This window comes from Indicator indicator, chromosome 16, assembly GCF_027791375.1.
Source record: "Indicator indicator isolate 239-I01 chromosome 16, UM_Iind_1.1, whole genome shotgun sequence".
In the NCBI taxonomy this organism is placed as follows: domain Eukaryota; kingdom Metazoa; phylum Chordata; class Aves; order Piciformes; family Indicatoridae; genus Indicator; species Indicator indicator.
The window spans coordinates 13,286,152-13,312,692 of NC_072025.1; the positions used below are offsets into that span (position 1 = coordinate 13,286,152).

At 44.3% G+C, this 26,541-nt stretch overlaps 1 protein-coding gene across 1 annotated transcript; it reads right to left on the bottom strand.

Annotated features, from left to right (window-relative positions):
- Positions 1–332: 332 nt before the first annotated feature.
- Positions 333–26,141, bottom strand: TP53BP1 (tumor protein p53 binding protein 1). The gene is made up of 27 exons (XM_054388241.1): positions 25,968–26,141; positions 25,828–25,897; positions 25,667–25,754; positions 25,367–25,437; positions 24,550–24,708; positions 24,032–24,113; positions 22,970–23,120; positions 21,961–22,079; positions 21,533–21,624; positions 20,379–20,581; positions 18,240–19,479; positions 12,852–12,971; positions 11,978–12,202; positions 11,436–11,493; positions 10,368–10,460; positions 8,780–9,275; positions 8,291–8,443; positions 6,850–7,136; positions 6,281–6,451; positions 5,652–6,073; positions 5,329–5,520; positions 4,736–4,939; positions 3,953–4,165; positions 3,251–3,345; positions 2,086–2,285; positions 1,131–1,276; positions 333–626 (listed from the first exon to the last, which is right to left on the bottom strand). Exons 1-27 carry the CDS (start codon positions 26,139–26,141, stop codon positions 439–441), a joined length of 5,712 nt encoding a protein of 1,903 aa, XP_054244216.1. The 3' UTR covers positions 333–438.
- Between the last annotated feature and the right edge of the window lie 400 nt (positions 26,142–26,541).

Sequence of the window (26,541 nt, forward strand, 5' to 3'; positions counted from 1 at the left end):
AACAAAAAGCAGCAGCTGGAAGGAACTGCTTGCATATGTTACTGAGATTTCCTAACCTTGCTCTAACAGCCAATCTTGCTCCAAATCCATGTGGGTGAATGACAGGAGCGGCTTTCCACACCACCACTGCAGTGGTGACAGACTCTCCCTTCCTTCACAATTTATTTTGTGTTGATTAGAAGAGTAGTGCTGTTCAGCTCAGAGAAATGTAAGTATTTCTTTTTTTTCCCTCCTTGGGAGGCAGAGCCCAGGAGCAACTCAAGATAAATGAGGAGGCTCAGCATCTACCACAAGAGATTGAACATTTATTTCATCATAAAAGTCCAGCAGATAAAACTATATACAGTAATCCATGCACACTGTCCAATTACACAAACATTTAAAACGTGATTAAAACACAGTCTGCACAACATGGAGACAGCAGGGCAAAGGTTTCGTTTAGTGGGGGACATAATCATGTTTGTATTTTGGGTGCTTGTTGTAGCCTACTCTCTCCCCAGCAATAAGGCTCTGGATCACCCACTCTTGTGAGACAACAGGCAGCTGTAAAGCTTCTGCACACTTCAAGACACCAGCTGGGCAGGAAAGGTCAGTCACCACCACGTCATAAACACCCAAAGCAAGATCTGCACAGAAGGAAAGACAGGCATATGGCAGGTGAAAAGAAAAAAGATCTCTGCAGCAGAAGATCAGTGGGTTTCACCATTATGTATCTTTCTTTCATGTCTTCACATTCCTAGCCAGGGACTTCTCTCTTTGTAGACATTGAAATGTGCTCTACAGAACTCTGCACCTTGCCAGTAAACAATTCCCTCTACTTCAGATAGAAATTAACAGAAAACTAGTAGCCATTACAGGCAGGACTATATGACCATGACTTCTGGCCTACATTGAGCTGAGTGGCCAGCAGAAAGTGCAGGAGCAACTCCTGCCTGTTTCCCTTCAACATGAGCTGGAAGCTGAGGGCTTGTGTCCTGAATTGCTGTAGCATCTCTGTCTCTGGGACTACATTCATGGAGAGAGCTAGTATTTCTACTTTTCCCTGCCTTTATGTTTAAACAATCTTGTAAGACATCCTAAATTGCATGGGGTTCCAAAGCACTAGGCCTGAGAAACTGGCCAATGAGTACCTTTCTTGTGAGCATTTGCGTAATGCTGCTTTACGGATGCTGCTCCTCCTGTCATGAGGATTTCAGACCACAGATCAAGGAAGTTTTGCTGCTGGTCTGACACCAGGAGAACCTTCAAGTTATGGAATGGGTTCTCTCGTGGATGCCTACAAAATAAAGAGGAGAAAGGTAGACTGCTAATACCCAATAGTCTGAGACTTTGAGGACCATTATCTACTTCTAGTCACCCAGCTGGTTCCCATAATGGTTCTTTCAGTATCTGGTGTACAGTGACCTGCTCTCCCACCCCTCCTGAAACACCTGGCACAAATCTCTCTGCAGACAGTAACACAGTGCTAGAGGGGGCAGTGTGCAGCAGCCGGGATTCAAAGTTAGGCTAAGCTCCTTCTTCATCCTGAACCACCTTTGTGCATACCCAAAATGCCTCTGCTTAGACAGGGCAGAGTGGGCAGGCACAGGTCTGCTGCCCAAGAGCTCACAGAGATTTACAAATTGCTTTTGTCCACCCTCCACCTTGCCCAAGGTATCTGACCTGACAACTGTTCTGAGAACAGCCCTGCAGGATTAGATTCCAGATAATCTGCAGAGGCTGGTTTCAACACATAGCAAAGGAAAAGCAAAGTGCAGCAGTGTTGCTCTCCTTCATCCATTTCTGAGCAATTGCACAAGTCAGCCAAGTGTGTGGGAAGTGTTGTATGAATTCAATCTTCCTCACGAGGAGACTGACCTCTTTATCACTTCCCAGGAGATGGTCTTTTTTGTGTGCCTTGGCATTAAAGATCACTGCAAATCCAAGGAAAGATGGAAGTGCTGTTCCTATATGAAGAGACAGCATGGGGAGCAGTGCTAGGGCCACCTCCAGTACTTGCAGCATTCAAAAGCCCCCCAGGCCTAACACTTCTCTCCAATTAAATCCTCTGTCTGTGGACTTGGATCATGGTTATTTGGCACTTACCATTCTAGCAATTTTTGCTCCTGGAGGCTATAACCAGCTGGCAGAAGGTAATTCCGGTAATTCTGGAGCTGGTTGGCGTGGCAGCTGTCATGGACCCAGATGTGGGACACGCAGGGGATCCCCCTGGCAAGGCACAGCAAGTATTTCCGGGTCCGGCAATGCTGGTCTGCAATTAGCAGACACTGGTAGGCTGCATTACACTTCAGAGATAAAAAAACATGTAAGCAGGAGACAGCCCCTCAGAAATCCCCACAAATTATCTTGCTGCTCAACATGTGAAAGAAGGAAACACCTGAAACACTGATCTTCACAGACAGGAGATGTGAAAGGTGGGTTATGAACAGACTCTGAACTGGGAATACCTGTAACCATCACCTACTCCAAGCTATGCTCTCTGTGGGCAAAAGCCCTGCCTGGCAGTTTTTTTGTCATAGACCTTCCAGTTCAGACAAAGGAGAAGACTCCTCTTTGACACTCTTAAGTCACTACAGAAGACTCCCATCCTCAGACAAGGTCCTCCAAGAACAATTTACCCTCTTTGTTAAAGATCTAGATTTAAGTAAAAGTGACTCTTAAATTTAGTTGTCTAAGTAGAGGTGGTAAGTGAAGAGCTCTACTTCTAAGTGTTCTGAGGCAGAGAGGAATGGTGAGACCACATCTGGGGTCCTGCATCCACTCCTAGGTTCTGCAATACAAGAACATCACAGGACACAGTAGAGCAGGCCCAGCAAAGGACCACTAAATATAGGTAGAGACTGGAGCGTCTGACACACAGAAGAGGCTGAGAGAGCTGAGCTTTTGTTAAGGTCCAGAAGGGAAAGCCTGGGTGGTCTTACCAGGACTGATAAAAGGGTGTACAAAAGGTGGAGTCAGACTCTTGGTGCTACCCACTAAAAGGACAAGCAACACTCACAAATTGAAATACAGGAAATACCCTTTTTTTTTTTTCTTTTTAATTGAGGGTGGTCAAACATTGGATCAAATTGCCCAAAAAGGTGGTGAAGTTTCTGTCCTTGAGCATACTCAAAACTCAACTGTACAAGGATTTAAGTAATCTCTATTTGGCCCTGCTTTCAGCAGGGGGGGTTGGATGAGCTCCAGAAATTCCTCCCAATCTCAACTACTCCATGCCTTTTTTTTTTTACATGAGTAAGTGAGGCCTTACCTGGGTTTCATTGAAGTCTTCCAGGACATATCCAGCTCCTGCTCGCAGCTGCTGTGCTATGTAGTGTTTGTCATATGGAGTGATCTCTAGAAATTCTACAGCAGAAACAGAAGTTTTGGCTATAATCTTTCTGCTTGTGTCCAAATAATCCTGAGTCTACAGAGCTCTCACCTGTTCCAGTAAGAGACCCTAGCCTTTCTCCCAAAGATGTCTAGAGAAAACCCTAGGGTGAGTCAAAACCCAACCAACCAAGCAAAGGCAGCAGAAAGGGAAGCATGGCACTACCCAAACCAGCCAAGTGAGCACCTAGACACTGTTCTCATGCTGCAGTTCACTGCGTAAAACATGAGCCTGACAAAGGCAAACTGGAGCAACCCCTTCATGCTTACAAGTCTTGTGTTTCCCAGCACTATCCCTTGTCTCTCAAAACCTTCCTTCTTCTACTATACTATTCTGCAGCTGCTGATCTCACTAATTTTCACACCTTTCTTAACTTGCTGAACAGTCCTGTGATCATCATTGAGGTCTGCTGCATTTCAGGCTGCAAATTCTCTAAAACAAAAACTGATTCTTAGGTCCTTTCTGCAAGGATTAAAGAGCAAAAGAGTAAAACAAGCACTGACACAAATGCCTGATCAGACAGGGTTTTTCCCAAAGCCACAACATTCCACTTGGAAATGCAATGGTTAAGATTTGTCTCACCTTCTTCTTCCTCACTACTCCCCGTAGGACCATCTGATGGCTTCTGGTGATTGGCCAATTTGTCACTGGGTGTTGCCATGGTGAGGAGAAAGGCATAGCCCAAAAAAAGGGTCTTATTGTGGGGCAAGGGTCCGAGATGGTCCTCCAGTACTGGAGGATCTACAGCATCTCCACCTTCACAGGTGCTTACAAACTCTCCGGCTCTGACAGCTCCTGCAGAGAGACAGAAGCACCATGAGTCTCAAAAGTCAGGTTCAGCACAAAGACCTTGGGTAAGATTTGGGTTGTGTTCAACTTCAGCTGTTTTACTGGAGGAGACAGAGAGGCAGAACTGGGTTAGGATTATACTAGGAAACAGGGATCTTTCACCCTTCTGGTTACAATGAACCTTCAAATCAAAACCTGAATGACTGCTGGGACAATGTTTGCCAGTCTGCCAACATCCTGAAACAACACTTGGAGCTGTGAAGAGTTCCTTTAACAGCTAGGTGTTCAGGACTGACTAAACAGGTAACAGAGTTAAGAAAGGAGAGAGGCAAATCACAGCATTAAGGTCAGAACATTTAGATAGCAGATAAGAACTCAGCCTGTTAAAAATACTTCTGGCTGCTGAATGCAGCCAGGGAGAATCCATCTCAAATCCTGTAGGGCAAACAAGCAATCTCATCTACTTTCTGCTTATGGAAAGCGAGGGGTAGTGGGGAGGGAATCAATCAGAAATACCAGGAAGGAAAAAATAAAAACTAGCTGAATGCAAGTTTCAGAGCAGAAAACAAGGTTCACCAGGCTTCATCACTGTGGACTTGCGGCCACGTTTAGCAGGGGATCTCTCATCTTCAGAAGCAACGAGTTTCCTTTTCCCAGAGAGTGTGCCTGGGGGGACACGTGGGCTCTCCTGCCCTCTGCGAGTGGGAGTTGTGCTGCTGCTGGAAGTGCTGGGAGAGCCAAGGTTACCACGTCGCTTCCGCTTCCCCTCCACGAGGTTATCTGCAATACAGCAGGCAAAGATCAGTCACTGGCTCACCTAAATCCATGAGCTTTCAACCTACCAATCTGTACAGAAGTGTTTTAACTCAGTGGAACCTAGAAGGCACACACTACCACCCTCTGACAGAGATCAAATCCTCACAGAAGCCATCCCCCAAGTGTACATGAGTACAGCAGTATTGCTGCCATAGGAGCAGGCCACTCTCCTGATTTCCACAAGCCAGGCAATACCACTAAGTTTCTGAGCAAGACACGAAAAGGATCTCAAAAACTCTGCTGAATACCCAGAAAGATTTAAACATTGGTAATTCAGATCAGCAACCAGCAGCAGCTCAAAGGCACAAGAGGCAGAACAGCATAGCCAGTAGGTAAACAGCACCTCCCCTTACCAAGACTGATGTCAGCTGCTTTGGTCAGGGGGGTAACAGGTTCATAAGGGCCTAGCCCAAACTGCTCCCGGAGCTTGTTTCCTTGTTCCAGAGACAGAATCACAGCCATTCGTTTGTACCACTTCCTCTGGCCCTCCTTTTCAATGCAGTAGTATAGCTCTCCAGACTCCTTCCGATGTCCCTTCACCACACCTGAGGAGGCAGCAAACGACACCTGTTAACCAACTACACCTAGGTGTCTTATCCTTCTGGATAAGCACCCATTTCCTGTTGCATTTAGCAACTCAGGAAACTCAAGAATGGAGCTCAAGTACTGCCCTTACCTGCACTAAAGTACTCGTCCTCTGAGAGTGCAGTCACCTCCGTTTCCAGTGGGATAGGATCACAGAGCAAAATATCTTTTCCTAGCACATCACATTCATATCCATCATCAAACAGCAGCTTGTATTTTCCTGCCCCAACATCCTGGGTAATCATCCCAGAATAGAAGTACCCATTTGAGGACCACTTTGCTACAACCCTGAGGCCCACAAAGCTGTTCCCAGAGGACGAGTCTGTACAGTCTGTATGCCCTGTCACCATTTGTAATGGTATTTCTGGAGAGTCACTTCGACGTAAGGCACAGAAGCCAGAAGTGTCAGATTTCTCCCCTCCATCTGGCAGGCGAACTGAACGAGTAAATGATTTCTCCTCAGGTGATGCTGTAGTTGAGAGATCCTCCACGCCTGGTAGTCCAGCTGAATCTCTGTAGAAAAAAAAAACAGTCCCATAAGGACGAGGAAAAACAATTACTAAACAAAAAATACTTAGGTGAGACGCTTGCAGCTGCTACATGGTATCACCAAAAACTAGCTCCCAAAACATTCAGTGCTCCTCTTCCTCTGTCATATTCAGACAGCAGATAAATTCCTTGGCAATAAATTAAAGCTGCAGCCTCTTTTTCCCTGGGTACCTTGTTCCTGTTGCTCGAGATGGTGGGCGGCCTCTTCTTCCCCGCCCACGAGGTGTCCCAGGTGCTCTGCCACCCTGACGAGTGCCAGGTATAGAGTCCTCTTCTTCCTCAAGTGCTCCTGCCTGGCTAACTCTGAGCGGAGATGCTGGCTGACCAGCTCCTTTCCTAGGGCTAGAGAATTTGAGTTAACTGCTCTGAAAAGAGAAGCCATCTCATTAGGATCCCCCCCTTTTCTCTGTGATCTCATAACAGGTAAAGAAGAACCCAGAGCTTAGGCAAAGCAATGCCTCATAAGAATACTCCTTTAGGGAGAACAGTTGTGCAAGCAAAGACTATCTCCTTATGCTTTCAAGCCTTGTGTATCCCAGCACTATCCCTTGTCTCTCAAAACCTTCCTCCTTCTATTATACTACTCTGCAGCTGCTGATCTTGATGATCTCGTGTTCATTAAGCCAGATCCTTCCCAAAAAATTCTTCGTGTAGGGTTTACCCTGCTTCACACTCCACCCAAGCCAGCTGTTGTCTTCTGCAAAATCCCTGTGCTTCCTTTCCCAAGACTCTGCACATACCTTAATTTTCCTAGGACACCTCTGCCAATGGGTAAAGCAAACGCTCCAGTTTCTGTCCCACACACTTTCCCTTTGACAGTTCCGGTCCCTCGTCCTGAGCTGCTGCCGTGTGCAGCAGAGTGACCACTGCTAGTTCCACTGGACGTACGGTGGAGGCTTGAGGCCTTAGATGAGAAGGAGCTGACATCAGCAAGGTCCCCTGAGGTCAGCGATGATCCCACTGCATTTCTGGAGGAGGATGTGTCAGTCTCACACTCCTGGCACTCCACCACAGGCTCCTCAGTTTCCTTAAGAGAACAAAAGAGGTTTGTCTGAAGCGATAAAGTGATGCAGCTGATAGACAGAAGCTCTACAGCCACCATGCAAATGCACAGACAAGCTGAGCCCATATCCATGATCTGAAGATAGCCATGCAGATTTGTGTCTGCACTGCTCAGTGGCAGACAGTGAATCTCTCACTACAGGCCTGCAGCTCCTGTGTGAAGAAGTCACACCAAGAACACAGAGGACAGGACAGAGCCTCTGTACAAAATGTAGTACAAAATGAGCCTGGTGTCAAGAGTGTGACTGCAACAAACAAGGAGACATTAGCAGCCTTTGGTTACTAATAGCCCAAGATCAGCTTCAGACAGGTGGTCACTTGGAGCCATTACAGTGTTACAGATATAAAAAAAAAATTCCTCTACAAAATAGTGCTATCAAAAGTTGATAGATTAATTTGAAATGGTGATATGAGTGTGGTTACACAACCTACAGAGGCACATTTTGAGGAAAATAATTCTCTCTCACAGTAAGGAATTTCCTGGGTAAGTGTAAGCTTTGCTTTGAACTAATTTATCCCTTAGTGTCATTACTTCTTGTAACACCACAGCACCAGACTCTTGTGTGCTTTACTCGTAGAGCAGAACAGCAGTAAGGTTTTATTGCTGGCAGGCTGACATGATTCCTGTGTACATCCAATAAACATTTGTCAGCTTGTTTAATTGTGAGGTTTGAGTTGATTTTTGTAGACCTCTTAGAGCATCTGGTCCACAGGACTCAAAAAGAATGCAGTTAAAAATTACACTGAGATGCAAAATAGGTTAAACGTAGTTCAATTTTACAGGCAGATTTTTACGTACTGGAAGAATTTCTGCCCATTGCAAAATCTCTATCCTGAAAAATTCCAAGATTTTTAAACCCTTTGAAAGCACACAGTAAAGTTTCTTGTTCTGTTCTTTGAGAAGAAAAGTTACTGTGTCTTCAGAATACAGCAGGGGCCAGGAAACACACCAAAACAACCACACAGCTCTCGCCATGCACTAGCAGTCTACATTTGGTCATGAATAAAAGTGCCATCGCAGCATGCTTACTCCTCAGCTCATGTTCTGCAGCCACAGAACACTGATTTTATTTTTCTGCCAACATATCACTACATTTAGCCCTGAAACCAAGAACTTACCTCAACTACCTTTCGTTCCACCTCTGCACCATTGATGTAGTAGACATCAGTTATCACACGTGTAACAACGGTGCGCACCTCTCGAATGGTTCGCATGTGGCGGCGCTGAACTTGGCCTTTGGGAGGGTGAAGGAGGTTAAACTCCTCCTCTCCCTGAAATAAACAGGACTAATTAACACCAAAACAGACCACAACAAACCCCAATTAATTTCTGGCTAGAGCTATCTCTACGGTACAGTTTCTTCATGCCACGTTCAAATGCTAGGATAAGGAAACTTTTTGCAGCAACCTTAAACTAGGGAGAACTGGACACATTCTGCTGACAGGTAGAAGAAGGGAAATTACAGCAATCCAAGAAGAAAACAGCAAACTTGCTTAGTTGTTTCCTTCAGTGGACTCTCTGACATATCACATTAGAGAAGCTACTGTTAGTGAATTTACTGGCTGAAGGGATGCAGTGACATTAGATACAGAGAGCCCTCAACCCACCTGACTGTGCAGAGAGTCTGTGTCCTCTCCAGCAGCATTCATGAGCTTTCCCCTACTCTCCTCAGTTTGAACATTTGCATCTTGTCTCCCAGGTCTCTGACCAGACATACTGGTTCCCACTTCCACGTGCCTACAGATTTCTTCTGATGTCTGTGTTGCTGTTGTCACAGTTGTTGGGGTAAAAAGACAGACTGCTGTAGTCTGAATCCCTTTATTCCTGGTACTTGCCCACCTCTCTTGGCTTTCATCAGTTTTAACAGCCTTGCTTGATTTCTTCTGCATTCTCCTTTCTTCTGTCTGAGTGCTATCAATACCAGTCTCCATAGATTCCCCATCCTCAGCACAAGAAGGTTTTTGATGGCAGTCCTGCTGCATTCTCTGAGGAATTAGGACCCGTTGACCACTGTCATCTGCCTTGTGTTGTTGGTACTGCCAGTCATTGGGGTTTGTATGTAGATCATCATCTTGTGTGCCAGGAAAACTGAACAGATTCCCCCTGCAAACCAGTTACATACAGATCAAAACTATTGATTAAAAAAAAAGCAAGACAACCAATACGCTGCCACTTGAGTTAAAGCACATTCAGAAGCTTCAGATTGCACAGAACTCAGCAAGTCTCAAATTACAAAATAATCTTTCCACATTTCTCAAGTGATTCACATGGCAAGAAGAATGGCTGACACCTGCAGAGGGCTAGGTGCTTTCCCAAACACTGATAAAGCAATCTCTACTCCACACCTCAGGCATCAGCTACGCAGCATGCTTCTGGAGGTCCTGCCCTCTGGAAGCTACTGCTGCTTCAGCACTTCACTGACTTGAAACTGGCAATGGCACACAGCAAGAAGAGGCAGGAGCACAAATACAAATGCTGCTGTTGTCATTAGGAGCTGTCTGCACTGTCAAGTGTTAGCAGCTCCTGTAAGGGACTGTACACTGAGCCTTACTAGAAGTACACATTTGGCTTTCCTCAGGTCCTCAAGGACTGAGGAGTGACTGTTTCCCTTCTGTCTATGGCCCAGCCCTGCAACTCCCTATTCATTACACTCTTAGGTATAATTACTCAGTGCTCTTCAAAGTCAGGTTATTCTTTCTCCACAACTCAAGACCTCACTGCCCTATCCAAAGATAGATTTTGAAAACACTGAAGAGAGATTTCTACACCTGGCCCTCCAGCCAGTGCCCTTATCACCATAAGATAATGCAGCAGTACGCCCTTTTCAAAGCAACCAGAGACAGCAAAAACTTTGCTGGAAGGGAGACAATAGCAGAAACAGTAATGAACACAGTAAGTCTGAAGATCTTGGAAGAGGAGAAAGAAAAGAAAAGACATTTAAACACCTGTAAGAATGAACTCAGCTCTCTCAAGCCTCAGATTTTACCAAATGGAATCCCATCACTGCCCAAACAGGAAAATCAGATTACCAAGTGAGATACAAATGTGCGGCACTTATTATACTTACCCCATTGTCCCCAACATACTTCTAACTCACCAAAAGACAATGACTTAGTGCAATTTCTTTGATGTAGAAAATGCACACGTGCATATAAATCCAACCAGGACTGGCAGGCAAAGACTGTGAGGAGTTACCTAAATGGAGAAGTGGAAAGACCATGACCTCTGGCCTCATCCTCTCGACGAACTTCACAGACACGACTAAACACAGATGATGCTCTCTGGGAGCTAGCAATGCAGATTTAAAACAAACAAACAAAAAAAGCATCAGGGAGTGAGAAAATCTCTCATTATAGCAAAACAAGAGCTGTCTAGTCCCTTGTGAAAGCAACAACTGGTACTGAGCTTGTTGACCTATACAACCACAGGGTAAGTGAGATGGTCAGTCCCAAGGTCAAGGAGCCAGCTGCAATCTGCATAAGCATTTCTGCAGACACCCTAACAGCCAAAAGCAACATTACGGTTCCAGAAAACCCAGTGTGGGAAACTGCAGAGCCATCAGGATTTTCACCAACCTACCTCTGGTACCCACCAGGGGACACAATTAGACCAGTTATAGATCAGGATTTTCCCTGACAGCACAAAAACAGCAGGAATGGCAGTCATAAAGTAGGCCCTGAGAGATCCAAGTTCAATCTGTACCTACAAAGGCAACCCACCCTCCAGCAGTAAGGAGTGACTGCCACTCCTCCTCAGCACTGAGGCATGATTACTATCCAGCATGGAATCCTCTGACAACAGATTGAGTTCATTTCAAAGCTTTCTCACTGCTTATGTTTTGGTCAACATGTTAAACTGTTATTTCAGAATATCAGTGACCTAGTTGTTTGTGTCAGCTTCAGATCACAGAGTTCTCTTTCTTCACTTGCAGAACTCCTCAGAGATTTTACAGAAAATTACACAAAAAGGAAAGAAAGCAGAAAACCAGTTATTTGACTTGCATCCTGGACTGCACAAGACATGAATTTCTGCTTTGACTACAATCAGGAGGTGGCAAAACATTGGCATTAGTAGGAAGCACAAAGCCTGCAGTGAAAGAGCAGGTGGGGCACCTGCCTTGCCTATGTACTTAAAACCTGCTGCAAGAGCTATAGGGTCCATGTCATGGCTACTGCTAAAAGCACTTCATGCTCCTGAAAACAAGTGGAAAAATGATCTGCCCAGACCTTCGTATTAACTCTGTGCAGCAACAAGCCCAGTTACCTGGCAGCAGCCTCAGCAGCAGCAGAGACTCCATCCTTCCTGTCACTGCCCGTAGGCTCTGAAACGAGAGGGAAGGGCAGGATGATTTCTGTGTCACCTCAATAGACCTCTCTGTTCCCCAGCTCCCCACACTCAAAGGCCTCCCTGTCTAAGTTCTCACTGCAGATCTAATTTTCTACAAGGTTTGGACTATTAGACCAAATGTCACAGCTCTGATTAAAATGCTGCAAAGCTTTGTTGTCCAGATTGTACTTCTAAAATCTCTTCCCTCCTAATATAATCAAACTCCCCTTCCTGTGCTAGTACACATCACAATTACCAGTCTGCTGGAAATACCTTTCCTCACAACAGAGGCCTCTCCTCTCACTCCATCCTTGCTTAGAGCATTGCAGAAACAGAGAAACAAATTTAAGTGACACTGCCCAAAAAGAAAAACGAGAATAATTACAGAGACTCAGAAACTGTCTCGAATGCCACAAAAAGGTTTGAGTTAGGGATGACATCTAGTAGGACCTGTATGCTTCAAGGTTTCATCCTCTTACTTTCCAAGCTGAAGGGCAGGGATTCCTCACTCCCATCATTCACAGGGGTGACGAGGTTCATCCGCAGAGAGAGTTTTGCATCAGCCTCAGGAACCTCATGAGAATCTCCTTTCTCACACACTTCTGACACATCTGCACTTTCCACAGTGACATTGTTGGTCCCCATTGTTCCCTCTGCTGTAACATCACTAGTTGCTATAGTGTTGTCTGGGCAACTGCCATCCACTGAAAACAGGAAAGAAAAAAAAAAAATTAAACCAAAAAGGACTTACTGTCATTGACACTGCTAGAGTGCAGATCCTGGTTCTGTTTTGCAGAAGCACTATCAGCAATAGTGCAGTAGGAGACATTCCTATCGAGTGCCTGGCAGTTCTGCATCACAGAGCTATGTATTGCCTGAATTAATAACCCAAACCTTACACAGAATGATGCTGTATCATCAAACACCCTTAGTTTGCAACAGAATACTCCATTACCCAAGCAGAAATACACATTTCCTTTCATCCAGCAAATGCAGGGTGCTGTTTTATGATCCTAGCAGAGAAAGCCCTGCTAAAAGATGATAAATACTAGGAACAATCTTATTTTAGTCTAAGCTCTTTCACTGCCTGGAAGGGTCTTTTGCATTTAGTGGACCTGTAGGTAGGAAGGCACCAAGCACAAGGAAGACATGTTCTGTACCACCCCATATCCAGGGAGCAAATAGAGACAGAGGGAAACAAGGGAAGCGTGGAAAAAGGATGAGACACTCCCCATAGAAAAGCAATTGGTTTTGCCAAGGTAGGTTTGAGTTATCCATCAGATCCTGCACCAAGAATCAATAGCTTCCAAACAGGCTTCTACTGCAGAACAGGGTAATTTGGGTCAAACTCACCAATTGGTGTGCTGTGTCTTCTGGGTCCCATCTTAAGGTGCCCAGTAAGAGGTGGGGTTATGCTAGTCAAGGGCTGAATGACATCACCCTCCTTTGGCAAAGTAAAATGAAATGGGGTTCCTAAAAGACAGAAAACAGCAGGATTAGTAATTTCAGGGGACTACTTTGGTTCAAACACCAAAAGCACAGGTTCACTGTGTTGTGGAAATGGGGAAAAGCATAATCCTAGTGCTGTCCTCTACAAACCCCCCAGAACAGTTAATGGTTTCAGGACAGCTGCACTAACTGATCTGCCTCACACTTTGTGTGAAAAATCTTTCTTAGTGCAAATCTGGGCTGTGTTCAACTTGATGCTGCTGTCCCCAGGTGCAAACTGCATCTCTGTTTCAGACATGCTCAGGATTTTCCACAGAAAACTGAGGAGAGGCCAGAAACACAAATGAAGGTTAGGACAGAAGTGAATTGGCAGAGCTATGTGCTGCCTGAATTAATAACTTGAAACTCAAACAGAATGAAGCTTTATCATCAAACAGCCTTGAATAAGAGGTCAGCAGATACACCTCAGCCGCCTATAAGCCCAAACAATTAGTAGTAGCCAGCTAAGGGTTAGATGATGACAGCAGAAACTTGCCTGGGAAGTCAGCTTTAAGAGAAATAACAGACACTGCAGCGTGACAACCAGCCACAGGCTGCTACCAGAAGGGCTGGTCCCATCCTCCTGTCCTTTCCAGTACTTGTGCTCCCTCTTGTGCAATCCCCAGCACAAAGGGTCTGCAGGGTCTGCTGGCTGAGGCAACCTATCCCATCACAGAATTGTTTTGGTTGGAAAAGACCTCAAAGAGCATCAAGTCCAACCATCAACCTAACACCACTGTGGCCATTAAACCACATCCCAAAGTGCCATGTCCACATTTCTTGCACACCTTCAGGGATGGTGACCCCACCACCTCCCTGACCAGCCTGTTCCAATGCCTGACCACTCTTGCAGCAAATATTTTTTTCCTAAAATCCAACCTAAACCTCCCCTGGCACAATTTCAGGCCATTTCCTCTCATTCTATCACCTGATACTAAGGAGAAGAGACCAACCCCTCCCTCAGTGTGACCTCCTCTCAGGGAGTTGTAGAGAGCAATGGGGGAAACCACACTTTGGTGGATTTACCACATGTGGATTTTGCAGGATTTAACAGTTAAAAAAACATTTGAAACCAAGTTAAATGCTCTCTCCTTTCACATAACCCCAGGTTTTTATCATCTTTGTCACTATCCTTCCTTTTCCCTTTTCTGCAAAACTGTGTTTGTTCTTTAGATTTCATTCAGGATTTTACTAGAATAATTCAAGTCACATTTTACATAACTCCTGGATTTTAAGAATTATGTATTTAAAAAACAACAAAAAAAAAAAAAAAAAAAAAAAACCACAAAAAAAAACCCAAAACAAAACCAAAAAAAACCCACAATGAAACCAAAAACTGAACACTATTGGAAAAGTGTTAGTTAAGGTAATGAGAACACAAATTCAAGTTAATTAAATTCAAGAGCTAGCACAAGATATTCAGATACAACTTCTAGTCGTAGCCAGATGCAGTGCACCATTCTTAAGTTACATAAGGACCTTGTGGCAAGTGAAGCCATAAATACAGGACAAAGACATCATCCCCTCACAGAAGAAAACCCAACCAGTGAAAAGCACCAACTGACCATCCAAAAACCACCACTTGCCCTGCTATTACAAGTTTTAAAGACATTGTTCAGCAGCCTCATCATCCTTGCAACCAGTCTAAGGTGTATTTTTTGCAATGGGGCTTTCACAGGGCTGTTGCATTCTCACTCTATGGGCACACCATGCATTCAAAGGCCCAGTACTGCTCCTTACAAACAGCTTATGAGTGCTTATCACTGTTACAGCAGAGTACTGCCAAACATATTACTTATTAAAAATGATACTGTTCCTAAATTCAAGTATTGGTACTGTTCTCTTGTCTATGCCAAACTGCCATAAGAAATACACAGTCCCAGAGTACCAAATGCCCTGGACTTGAACACAGAAAAGTTAATTTGAGGTCACAAAATGCAATGGGATCACACCACCTTTGAACTTCTGACCAGCACTTTGACCAGATCCCCTCAAAGCACTATAAAAAACAAGACACCACTTCAGGTTCAAGCATGTTCCTAAATCATACTTTTCTTGATGACAACAGAGAAGCTCCTTCAGAACTCTCTTCCCATTGCACTTGTGCCCTTCTGCTATTCAATACTGGGGGAACTTGGCAGTCCAAGCTAGATTGATGCAGTGTAGCTGCTCCTCTGACTGCCGTAGTATCTCAGTTCACAGAGACCACGATTCTCAGTCTTTGGCTATCACAAAAGCACAAGGACCTATTGCAAGCCACTGAACAGGAAAGACCTCCACAACAAAACCCCAGAACTGCCATTAACTGAAAACAGAATAACCCGACAGTAACAAAGCATCTCTCGGGTCCACAGAGTATCTCAAACCCTGGTGATTCAGATACTGTTTGCTACAGTGACAGATTTGGAAAAATGTTGTCGGTTCTTTTTTTTTTTCCCCCTGCTTTGAAAAAACCAGCATGATTCAATTGTACCACTTATAAACAATATTCAAAGCTTTCCCTAAATATCATTAGAGGCAGCCTCCAAACTTCACATAAGATGTTGCTAAGACACATCTAAATGCCGCAAAGAACCTAAATCTGAAATTGATGATGTGACTCTCTTGACTGATGGAATACCCCACCAAACTGCACCCAGCAATTACAACCAGTTCCCCAAGCCAACAAAGACTCTCCTATCAGAAAATGCAATGAATTAAAATCAATCAATCAATCAACTGCTTCTGTCCAGCTGCGATACTCTGCTTTCATGCTCAACAAGTAAGTAGTTTGCTGTAACATTACAAAAGAAACTGACGATCACTTGTTACAGGATGTTAAAGAATGCAGAAAGCTCCCAAACACCTGACTGGTCCTACCACGTTCAGCAGGATGGGTGCCAGACTGATGTTCATTAAGCGGGTGTGACAGCTGGTACACCAAACAGAGCTTAACATTCATCTGCATAACGATGTCACTGGGCAAGTAGAGGTTCTAAATCTAAACCAAGATGACACCAGAACCCCTAAAGCATGGGCATTTTTTACACACCTGAACATACATTTAACTCCAAGTAAAGTAACCACTGCAGCTGTTTTCAGATGTCACTGAAGTTAAAAAGCTGTGGCCACAAGGATCCAGATTCCTCTAAATCTATTTGAGCTTTACTTTGTGTTAAAACAGGTCTATGGATACTTACAGCAAAATCTAGCTTGAGAATTGCTATTGTCTTTTGCTGGAAGTCTTTCCAAAACTGACAACCTGCATAAACATTCAAATCTCCTTTCCACACCTCACTGTAATCTAATGTGAACAGGTATCAACATTTACCTGTCATTCTTATCTTGCAACATAAAACACTACTTTCATCCTATTTTTGGCATCTTGAGCTTCTCAACAGCCAGTTCCATACTATTAAATAGTTATCTTTCTCAAACTCATCAGTAAACATGGTAAGAAAAACACAGATAAGTATTACACTGAGTCCCTTGGCATCCAAGCCTCCATCTAGCACTTCAAAGTCATCTCACCTACTTCTGTTCAGACATAAAGAAGAAAGCTCTTCATCTTGCTGCTTTTTTGAAATCTGCCATTTTGACCTTTCCAAACAGGATCACGTTCCAGAAGTCAGCACGCTTCAAGGTCACAAGAACTGAAGAAAAGGGGAGGGAACCACATAAGAACGAGCTCAAAAGGCTTTCAGGAAGAAACAGCCCAAGTTGCCACATAGGCCAGTAAGGATCAGTTTGTAACCAGAAAAATTAAACAAGTAGTTCAGAAAACAGTAACAAAAAATCTTGGACTCAGGAGAATCATGAGAGAAGTTCTGAGGAAGTTTTGAAGAAATGCACAGTTCTTGAAAAAAAAAAAAAAAAACAACCAAGCATCAACTGGCAGAGGAGACAAGAAAGATGTTCTTCCCTGACAAAGACAATTATTCAGGCCCAGTTATCAATGGGGTACATAGAGGGAAAAAGAAGGCCAAGTGCCAGAAAATGTTTTCTAAGCAGCATTTCTTACCCTAATTTCTCAAAAGGAACAACTATAAAATCTTATCACTTGAACAAAGCCCTGCAGAACAGATGACAGGGCTATACAACAATATCATCACCTTTAAGTGGCAAGAGAAATTCAGTCTAGCTCACAGCTCCATAGGTTCCCCAAATCGAAATCACATACTGGTCAATCTGATCTATCAGATGGTTCACAAACACCTTCCTTGCAAGGCACCACATTTACTTCCAACACTACTGCATAACTATTGATCTTCCACTATGCTCTAACTGAAAGACATAAACTACCTAGCAAATCAGTGAAGAGTGAAATAGACCTCTACTAACATACCAGTCATGTTCAGATGTAAAGACAACCATCACCTGGCTGACAACTAACATTTTCAGATCCTCACCTTCCACTATCACCAGCTTCAGAAGACTGAAGCCACCTACTTTCACCATGAGAGGGAGAAAACTCTCTCTCTCTAATCCTGTGGTTTAATGAAAGATCACCGAGATCTCAAACACATCCATGACAAAGCTCTAGCACAGCTTTGTTTGCTATGACTTTCTCATCAGAGGAGTACAGAACTTGTATGTTTTTAAATGAAGCCAACTAAAACAAAAGCTCCACAAACTTGGGTGGTGCAGCATCCCCCATTTCTTGCGTAACTACATAACAGCATGGTGAAAGGATTTCAGTGCATCACCACAGTATTTGCCACACCACAGCCTACACACTGGTGAGAAGCTCAAGATAAAGTTGCTGTTATTAGTTCCTGGCTCAAAGCTCTATGCACCTCCACAAAGAAAATTCTCCACTGAGAATGAAAAACAAATCAGAAGAAAAGAAAAAAAAAAGGAGAACTACAAGAGAGAAAGAACAGACTATCACACACTCTTTTCCTTTCAAGGACACTGCTGTTGTTCCTTATGGAGGGAAGAAAAAAACCCAACAAGTTACAAAAATCCCTACGCATTGTCAAGGTCACAGCATTCTGAGTTTTCAAAGCTGCTCTACATTTCTGCCAGCAAACAGCAAGGCAGCACCAGGAACAATAATTACTTTAGCATTCTCACCTACAGTAGCGTGTGGAAGGGGAGAAAACATAAACGCATGTTACGCATGCAACCTTGTAACATACAGAGCTGCTCTAAGAGACACTGTTCAACACACAGCAAGGCCTGTGCTCCCTGGAAACACTGAAGGTTGCATACAGCTGTCCTTGACAGTATTCGAAATACACACCTGTGAACTACTAACCTAAATTCACTTACCACTGGAAGGACTTGGGGATTTAGCAGTTGCCCTCTCCTGTGGCTGCATCTGCTCTTCACGCTCCAGATTCCTTGTCACAACAGTGTCCTCCGTGCTCTTTGGCACTTGATTCTTCTGCTGAGCCACCAGCATGTCAGCCCCTCTCTCTTCAGGTGGTGGCTGATTCCCTTTTATCATGGTCTGTCCTAATTCTGAACAATCTGGCTGTTTCTTGGCACATAGCACTGCTTCTGATAGAATATCACTCTTCAACTTGGGGGACAAATTGTTGTGCTGTTCCAGTAGCTCCCCCCCAGAAAGCTTAGATAAAACTTTATTGAGCTTTGGCATGTTCTCCAAAGCAGCCTTAAAGGGCAGTTTATCCATGCTCTTTGCCTCTCTGGGACCAAAAGTAGAAGTATCTTCTGAAGGTTCTTTTCCCTGGCTTTCTGGTCCAATCTCTTGGGCCTGATCAGACAGATTTTTGCTATTTTTACACGAACCATCAACAAAGTCCACTTCCATATCTTCATGACACTGAGCTTCCTTTTCAAAACTAAACCTTTGAGAAAGTGCCATATCATCAAGGGATCCAGCTTCATTTATTTGCTTCTCTTGCGTTTTTTCTTCTTCTTCACACTGAGTCTCAGGAATAGCTTCGGGTTCAGAAGTCTCTTCCAAAGGAGAATCCTCAGACTTTGCTTCTCCATCCTGAGCATATGGCAAAATCCCAGGCAGACCAGACTGATCTGCAGCAGCCTGACTTCCAGAAACACACTTAATCTCTTTATTACCTGTAGGAACAAATGACCCTTCTCCTGCTACACATGCACTAACTAACTTCATTACAGGCTTTCCTGCAGTCAGTAAATCCTCCTTTTTCTCTTTCTCACAGTTTCCAGAGAGGGCACGGTCACCTGCATCCAGCCTCGGTTTTATGGTGCCACTCTCCACAGAGGAGAGTTCCAAGTCTGAGGCCTTGCATTCAGAAATCACCTCTACCTGTGTGATTTTATTATCTTGGTCCATGCTCAGAGAGCCTGAACTGACCTCTGTATTTGTGGGCTGGCTACACTGACTTGCAGAAAGCATCAGCTTGCAAGACTCAGAAGGCTGTGATGCAGAGTCACCTGTAGTCATCTTTAACAAAGTATCTGTGCATCCAGAGGGATCTTCTGGTAAGCATAAATCAGTTGAAGCAGCAGTTTTTTCTTCTCCTTCATGGTTCTTCTCAGGGCTCTGAGTTGGAACAAAGATATCCTAAAATGAAAAAAGTGGGACACAGAGTACCAGGGCATCCTGATTAGGGATGTTTGTTATTCCTTGAACGTTACACTGGATTATGAAGCAGAGCAAGCTTAGCACAAACTACAGATGAAAAAAGCCCCAGACTTCCCCCTCCATTCGCAGGAGTCATAACTGCCCTGCTCTTGCTGAGAAATATCATCACCCATTGCTTTTTCATACCTCTGTGGCAAAGTCAGGCACAATCCTTGGTACACCTCTCACAGCCAAATCATGAAGCACAGGTCAAGTATGGCAACTAACTAACTAGCTTTAGTCAAACAACTAAGGGTTCTAAAAAGATTCTCCGTAGGAATCTATTATATTAGCATAAAAGCCACTTTCAGCTAAGGAGAAGCCCTGCTTTGACTACACAAGGCTCTAGTACAACCTTTATTTCCTGGTGTTAAATACTTTTGGACAGTAATAACTTCCAGAAAGAAAATAACAGATAATAAGAACAAGCAACTTGAAAAAGGCAGCAAATGAATCCTTGTAGGAGAAAAGGACAGCTTCACTTTCTCCATGACAAATGATAGTAAAGTCTATGCTGATAAAAGTCTAATTTATGTCACAGTTTTGAGATGCAGGAGGCCCAGTTCACCATTAGAAAATAGAAGCCTTTCACACAGGGAAAACAAAAAAAAGGCACAAAAAAGATTCTTAGTATATATTAGAAGACAACAGATTCTAGGTTTATGACTCACTATGCCCTCTAAAGCTGTTCTGCATGTTCTCTACAGGATAAACTGCCACAAAGTATGATCAATATATAGCTGTGACTGGTGGGAACAGGGAAGCTCAACACAGAAGCACAGAGGCTGACTCAAACACACATCCTCTGCAGCAGAAAAGACATCTACACTCTCTCTTACATGAGAGAACTCTGGTTGTGATGGTATAGATAAAGATCCTGGAAAGAAGCTTGGGGCACTCTGGGACACTGGAGTTGAAGCCTGTGGCAAGCAAACAGGTTCTGGTGGGATACATGGGATGGTCACCTCTTCCAGTGTATTTCCTCTCTGCTTTCCTCTCAGCTCTCTTCCTTCTGCAGGGGCAGATATATCCATCTGTTCATCTGGTTAGAAAGAAAACACATAACCAGTAAATTCTTGTGTTGTACCTAAAGTTTCCAACATTGTATTAAAAAACTTGTCCTTAGTGGCATATGCAACTTTGTCATAATTTAATGCATGAAGCTAAAAATCATCTCTCAGGGTGAATTCTTTTTGGAGGAAAAACAAACAAACAAACAAGATGATCAACAAAAACATCCTTATCACTACTTGGCTACACATCTAGAACTTCTACAGTTAGAAGAGGGTTTCTGAAATTTATAGAAAGCACACCTCTGATGTTTCTTTTTCCTTTTTCTTTCTTTATTAAAAAGGAACCCCATCTAAACCCTGGCTAACAAAATACCTACTCTAGAAGCATTCCACATTCTGTGACAGCAATCTAGCAGAGAAGAATGGTGATCTCGCATCATACAAGTCTGTACGGATGGATGTGTTACCTCTGATGGCAAATAGGTGCTTAGAGAAGATGTTTACTAACCAAGGTATCAAATGGAACAATTCCTCCTTTGCCAGGGCATTCTAAAATGCTGACATATGAAAGCTTTTTAAAACACTGTGCATGTCATCCAAGTTCAGATAAAGTAACTATTACAGCATAGTCCTCTGTCCTTTCTATTGCCCTAACTGTACAGCCTTAATTCACATGTTTGTTTGAAGCAAGACTGGCTTGTCATTAAGAAAGGAGGACAACTACAACCAGCAATCTCTATCCCATGTGAAGTATTTCTCATCTTTCAAGTGAAGGGGAGCTAGTCAATAGAACTAGTTTTATTATGATAACTATGCAGGACACAGCAACAATACATCAGTATCTGAGTCACAAACACAGATCTCCACCTACCTCTTTCAGGGCTCTCAATCCTGTTTCACCCTTCACATAAAATTTTAGCAGGTTTTGAAACCACAGAGCACAGAAACACAACCACAGACTAATATCCAGAAAAACTTACCTTTGGCTTGTTCCTGTTCAGTAGGACTGCTGGGGACAAGAGCATTGGATCCAAAGGCAACAGGAGGAGGAATAACTAGGCCTGAAGATACACTGCAGATCAAGAAAAAGGAACATGGAATGGAGGACTACACATCACTGAAGGATGCATTAACTTTTCCCCAAATGTAGCTCCAGCTTATCACAGCAGGAATCCTCACATAAAAGGGCAGTGCCAGGTGTTTACTAGCAAGAGACTTGAGAAATGGCCAGTGACCATACAGGCATCATTAGTTCATTTCTTCACAAAATAAAGACATGCTTCTCTCACAGTGCAAAACTAAAACACTGATTGCTTAAAATCAAGCACAGGTCCTTCAATAAATAGTGATGGGATTGCACTGCTGCAAACTGAACTGCTGCAATAACCTGAGTGTATTTGCTGCTTACATGGGATGATTCTCCTGCTGTCCAGAGAGCTGCAGCAGCTGCAGGCTGTGGGCAGGGGTGCATGCTGGGGCTCTTTCCTCTTTCAGCCTGGTGGTCTGAGAGCCACACTCTGCAGTGGTTTTCACAAATGGAAACAAGATCAGAAATTGTCCTGGGTTAACACAGGTCATCAGCAGATTCAATTAAACTCATGACAGAAATTTAGCCAAGATGAGCATAAAATTCTGAGAAATTATATTCACACTGTGCAGCTGCTTCTCAGGTGGGCAAGGACAAGCTGATTTTCCACAGAGCTGAGGAAGCTATACTTGTGAAATGTCACTATTATATAGTTAAGGTGAAAAAATTAAGTTTGCACCTATAGTATAGATTTTTATCTTCCTCATTTGGGATTTTCAAGGAAAAATTCCCAGTGGCTCCAACATCAGGGATGATCACTCTTCCTGATCCTATTTCATATATCTCTTCTCTTACAGCAAAAGAACACTGACCTAGATGACAAATAAAACTGACTAAAATTGTGGTACAAAGGTTTTGCTTTCAGGATCCTGTTTTATCCCAAACAGAAATGCCAGTTCAGAGGAGTTAGGTGGAACTCCAAAGTAACCCAGCATAAGGAAGCCTGCGGTATTTGCCTACCCTACTTATCCATACTTCAGATTGTGTGTCACTACAAAAGGTGAGCATTCTTGCCAGTTTCAGAAAAGAATAAAAAGGTTGGGGGGTTTTGTTTGGTTTGTTCTTCAAGGGACACAGAAAGAAAGGAAATTAAATGTATTTAACAAGCCAGTGTAACTGTTCTAACACAAAATAACGTTTAGACATTGTTCCACAGTATAGTGAAAGAGGTTATGGCCTTGTTTCCAAAGCACTGTCAATTTTAGCAGAAATTATGTGAAAAATACTCACAGCACTCTGCACCCTGAAACACTACATGACTAGAAAGATCAATCAGGGATGATGATTATGACGAGTTTTGGGACACACATTTTGGCTCTGCATGTCTGCTATTACCTGTTGCATTATTCTCAGGAAACATCTCTTCTTGACTTGACAAGACATCCAACTCCTCATGACCAGAATCAAGGGATTTCTCAGTTTCAGTGGGGTCACAAACAGGCATTTGTTTCCTGGTATGCTCATCTGCTTCCTGCAGAGTTCTGGAAAAGCAAGACACAGTCAGTGACCTGAGAAATTTCAAGTATGAAGTAATACTGCAACACTGTAAAGGAAATTTATCAACACAAATGAGAGCTATTCACTTGTGTATATCACATGTAGGGAAAAAAAAAAAAAAAAAGAGAGAGTAAAAGGAAGACCAGCCTCTCTTTCCTGACGAAACAACATGCTCATCCTTGACAAGTTGCATTTTCAGAATTGTTTTCTAAGTTTTTTACTAATCTAAGTGATGTTTCAACGGAATGCAGATTGTTCTACTGACTTCAATTCAGTGTGCATACTAGGAATTCTGTTTCACCTCCTTTTGAATATTCTTTTGCAGCAGAACATGAGAATATGAGATGGGCTAATTATTATTCTGTCTGGCATAAAAGATATAGTTTTCAAGAAACTGAAGTTTCATTTAGAAATAATTAAAATAACAAAGCTTGCAACTGCAAACACTCAAAAGCATCCCAGTACAGCCATCATGTAGCATCCAGAGTTCTCCTGCAAGGCCAAAGCCCATGCTGCAATGATTAAATTTTCGTGAAATAACTTCTGTGACTTAAACTGAATTATTATTTTTCATATATTCAATGTGTTTAAGAAAATTATTAGCATATTTTATTACCCAGTGCATTCTCCCTTGAAAATAAACCTATTGGTATCTGTGATTAATTAAGAGTTGGACACCACCTCTTTTCTCAGCTAGGAATGGTAAAAGCACTCTTTAGTCATCACTGCTACAAAAAGGTCTCATCATTACTGTATATTTCCCTTTACTCCTCTCTTTTGCCTTGAAGCCTGAACCTTCCTACCTCTAAAAATCTAGTAAAAAAAAAAAAAAAAAGGCACAAATCTACTTCCAGAATGTCAGCAAGAGACCTACAAAGAACATGGACTGCTTTACCTTTCAGACTTCTCTGGCTGGCCTTCCAAATCAGTGTGTGCTTCTGTGCTGGAGACAGTTTCTGTGCTGTCCCTGTGCAGTTCTAGCAAAAGAGAAAGTAAGAAACAAACAAACAAAACCTATTTATTACTCAGGTCACCTGGATTAATATACAAAAAGAAGTGCAGTTCTGTGAATTACAGATATCAAGATGAGATTTATTATGAAAAACATAATATTAAAAATCTTTAATGATCAGTGATAAGAACAAAAAGGACAGGATGAGGTTTTTAACAGGGAGGGAATTCATTATCAGACTGCCTGCATATTCTGGAAATAAATTAGGAAAGAGAGGTGCACAAACCAATGACAGCACTTGGCCAGCTACAGGAAAACAAATGACCTAGCCCAGAAGAAGAGGCAATTTTTTTTCAACTACTAATGAGCTGTCAACTGTATTTTCTGTCTAAGAAACATAACATCTGTAACAAAGAAACCAGAAGAAAATGACAGAGCACCAAAAGGACATTCCCACATACCATCTTCAGCATCGTTCTTCACAACTCTGGAAGAAGGGACAGCAGCTCCAGGGTGAAACTGCTGCCGAGCATCTTCTTCATTGGGTACGGAATCACTCTCAAAGTCCTGGCTCTGAGAGAGCTCTAGAGCTCCAAACTGCAGCTGTGACATGCCTGTATCTAACAACAAATACCCACTACTAATATATATATCCTAAAAACATGCCCCCCCCCCCCCCAAAACACCAAAAAGTCTAAGAGCCATCTATCACTTTACAAGGGAAAAAGATACAACCTCTGAGAAGTATTTAGGCTATTGCTGAAACTCTGAATAAACTAACAGACGATGATCTCACCTATACTAATTAAAAATACGGCAAGAGAGCAGGGAGAGCGGCCCTTAACTCAGAAATCAGTGTTAATCAGCAAGGTCTTACATAACACCATTAGGAACTGCAGATTTTTGATTCTATGATGATAAAACAATTCTGATAACACATAGCCTGTGCCTGAAAGTCGGATGATGACAACCATCACACCAAGAATTCTTTGCCACAAAAAGGCTTCATTTCCTAATGCCCACGATGCATCTATGCCTCTTTTAAGCCATTTTCTGTCGCCAAGATCCTCGTTAACGATATGAAGTCACAATTACTCTTTTTTTTTTTTTTAAACCACGAAAGCACGCAGATCAGCCTCCAGAAAAGGATGCCAATTTCTGACCCATTATTAACGGCACAACTACCCTAGAGCAACAAAGAAGGCAGGTGAACTGAAAAACTGCACAGATGCTTATCGATTCACAGCCCCAAGAAGACACCTGAAATGGAGAAGTCACCTTCTACACAGAGTGAAGTAGCACCGTCCTCTGCATCACCTTCACCTCTTCCTCCAGCCTTCCCAAGGGCACTGCAACAGAGAGACTCGCATCGCCTCGGCGCTACCCGATGGCTGCTTTCTCACAGCCGGCAGTGTTCCCAGAGGCTGCTTCGCAGCCGCAGCACCTGAGCGGGCACTCCCGAGCCCTCCGAACCGCGCACCCCGGAAAGACGCGAGGCCCGGCCGGCCGCGGCCGCAGCCAGCACTGACCGCGTATTTTAAGTCCATCCTCGGCCCGCATGATTTTGGGCCCCGGTACCTGTTCTCCCCGCCGGGCGGTTGGACTTCCTCAGCGACAAGCTCCTGCGGGCCAGCGACGTCCGAGCGGGCAGGGCTCTCCATCGGCTCTGCAAGCACAGCACCGTTAGCACAGCTGCGCCCCCAAGCCGGGCAAGACGCGACGCCCTACCCAGCTCTTACCTGTGAGTCGCTCCCGGGCCGTCCCGCCGCCCGCGGGTGCCCGTCTGCCGGCTGGACCACAGACGACTTCCTGCAAGAGAGACGCGTCAGCGCCGGGCCGAGCCGGGTTTGGCCGCGCCGCCGCCGCGCTGAGCGCTCACCAGAACGGGACTCGGGCTTAGCCGTGCCGGCAGCCGCCGGGCCAACACGCCGAGGCAGGCCTGCTCCTCGTCCTCCAACGAGACGGCGCTCTCGGGCTGTGAGTCCTCCACGATCAGAAGGGGCGTGGCCTGCTGCGAGAAGTCGAGGTCCAGCTGGCTGCCGCCGCGTTCCATGCAGGGGGCCGCGGGAGACGACGCACCCGGAGACCAACCGCGGCCCTATGGCTCCCGCCCGCTGCCCAGCCCGGCCGGTCCGCCCCTCCGCACCACGCTTCCCGCGGCCGCCATCTTGCAGCGCGCCGATTGGCGACGCGCGACCGCCCGCCCAGCGCCGCCGCTACCAAGGAGACGCCGGCCGGCGCGCCACCTGGCGGCCCAGCGAAGGCGAGGGGGGCGGTCCCCCAAAAGGGGCCGGGGCACCGGGCTCCGCACCGGGAGTACAGCCCGTGGAGTGGCAATGGCGGTGGATGTGGGGATCTCTCGTCCACCGTTTCCTTTAGCAAAGGGTGACGCCCACGCGGCCTCGCCGTAAGATGCCAGGGAGACAAAAAAAGGCCCCGTGACCTCCGTTCCG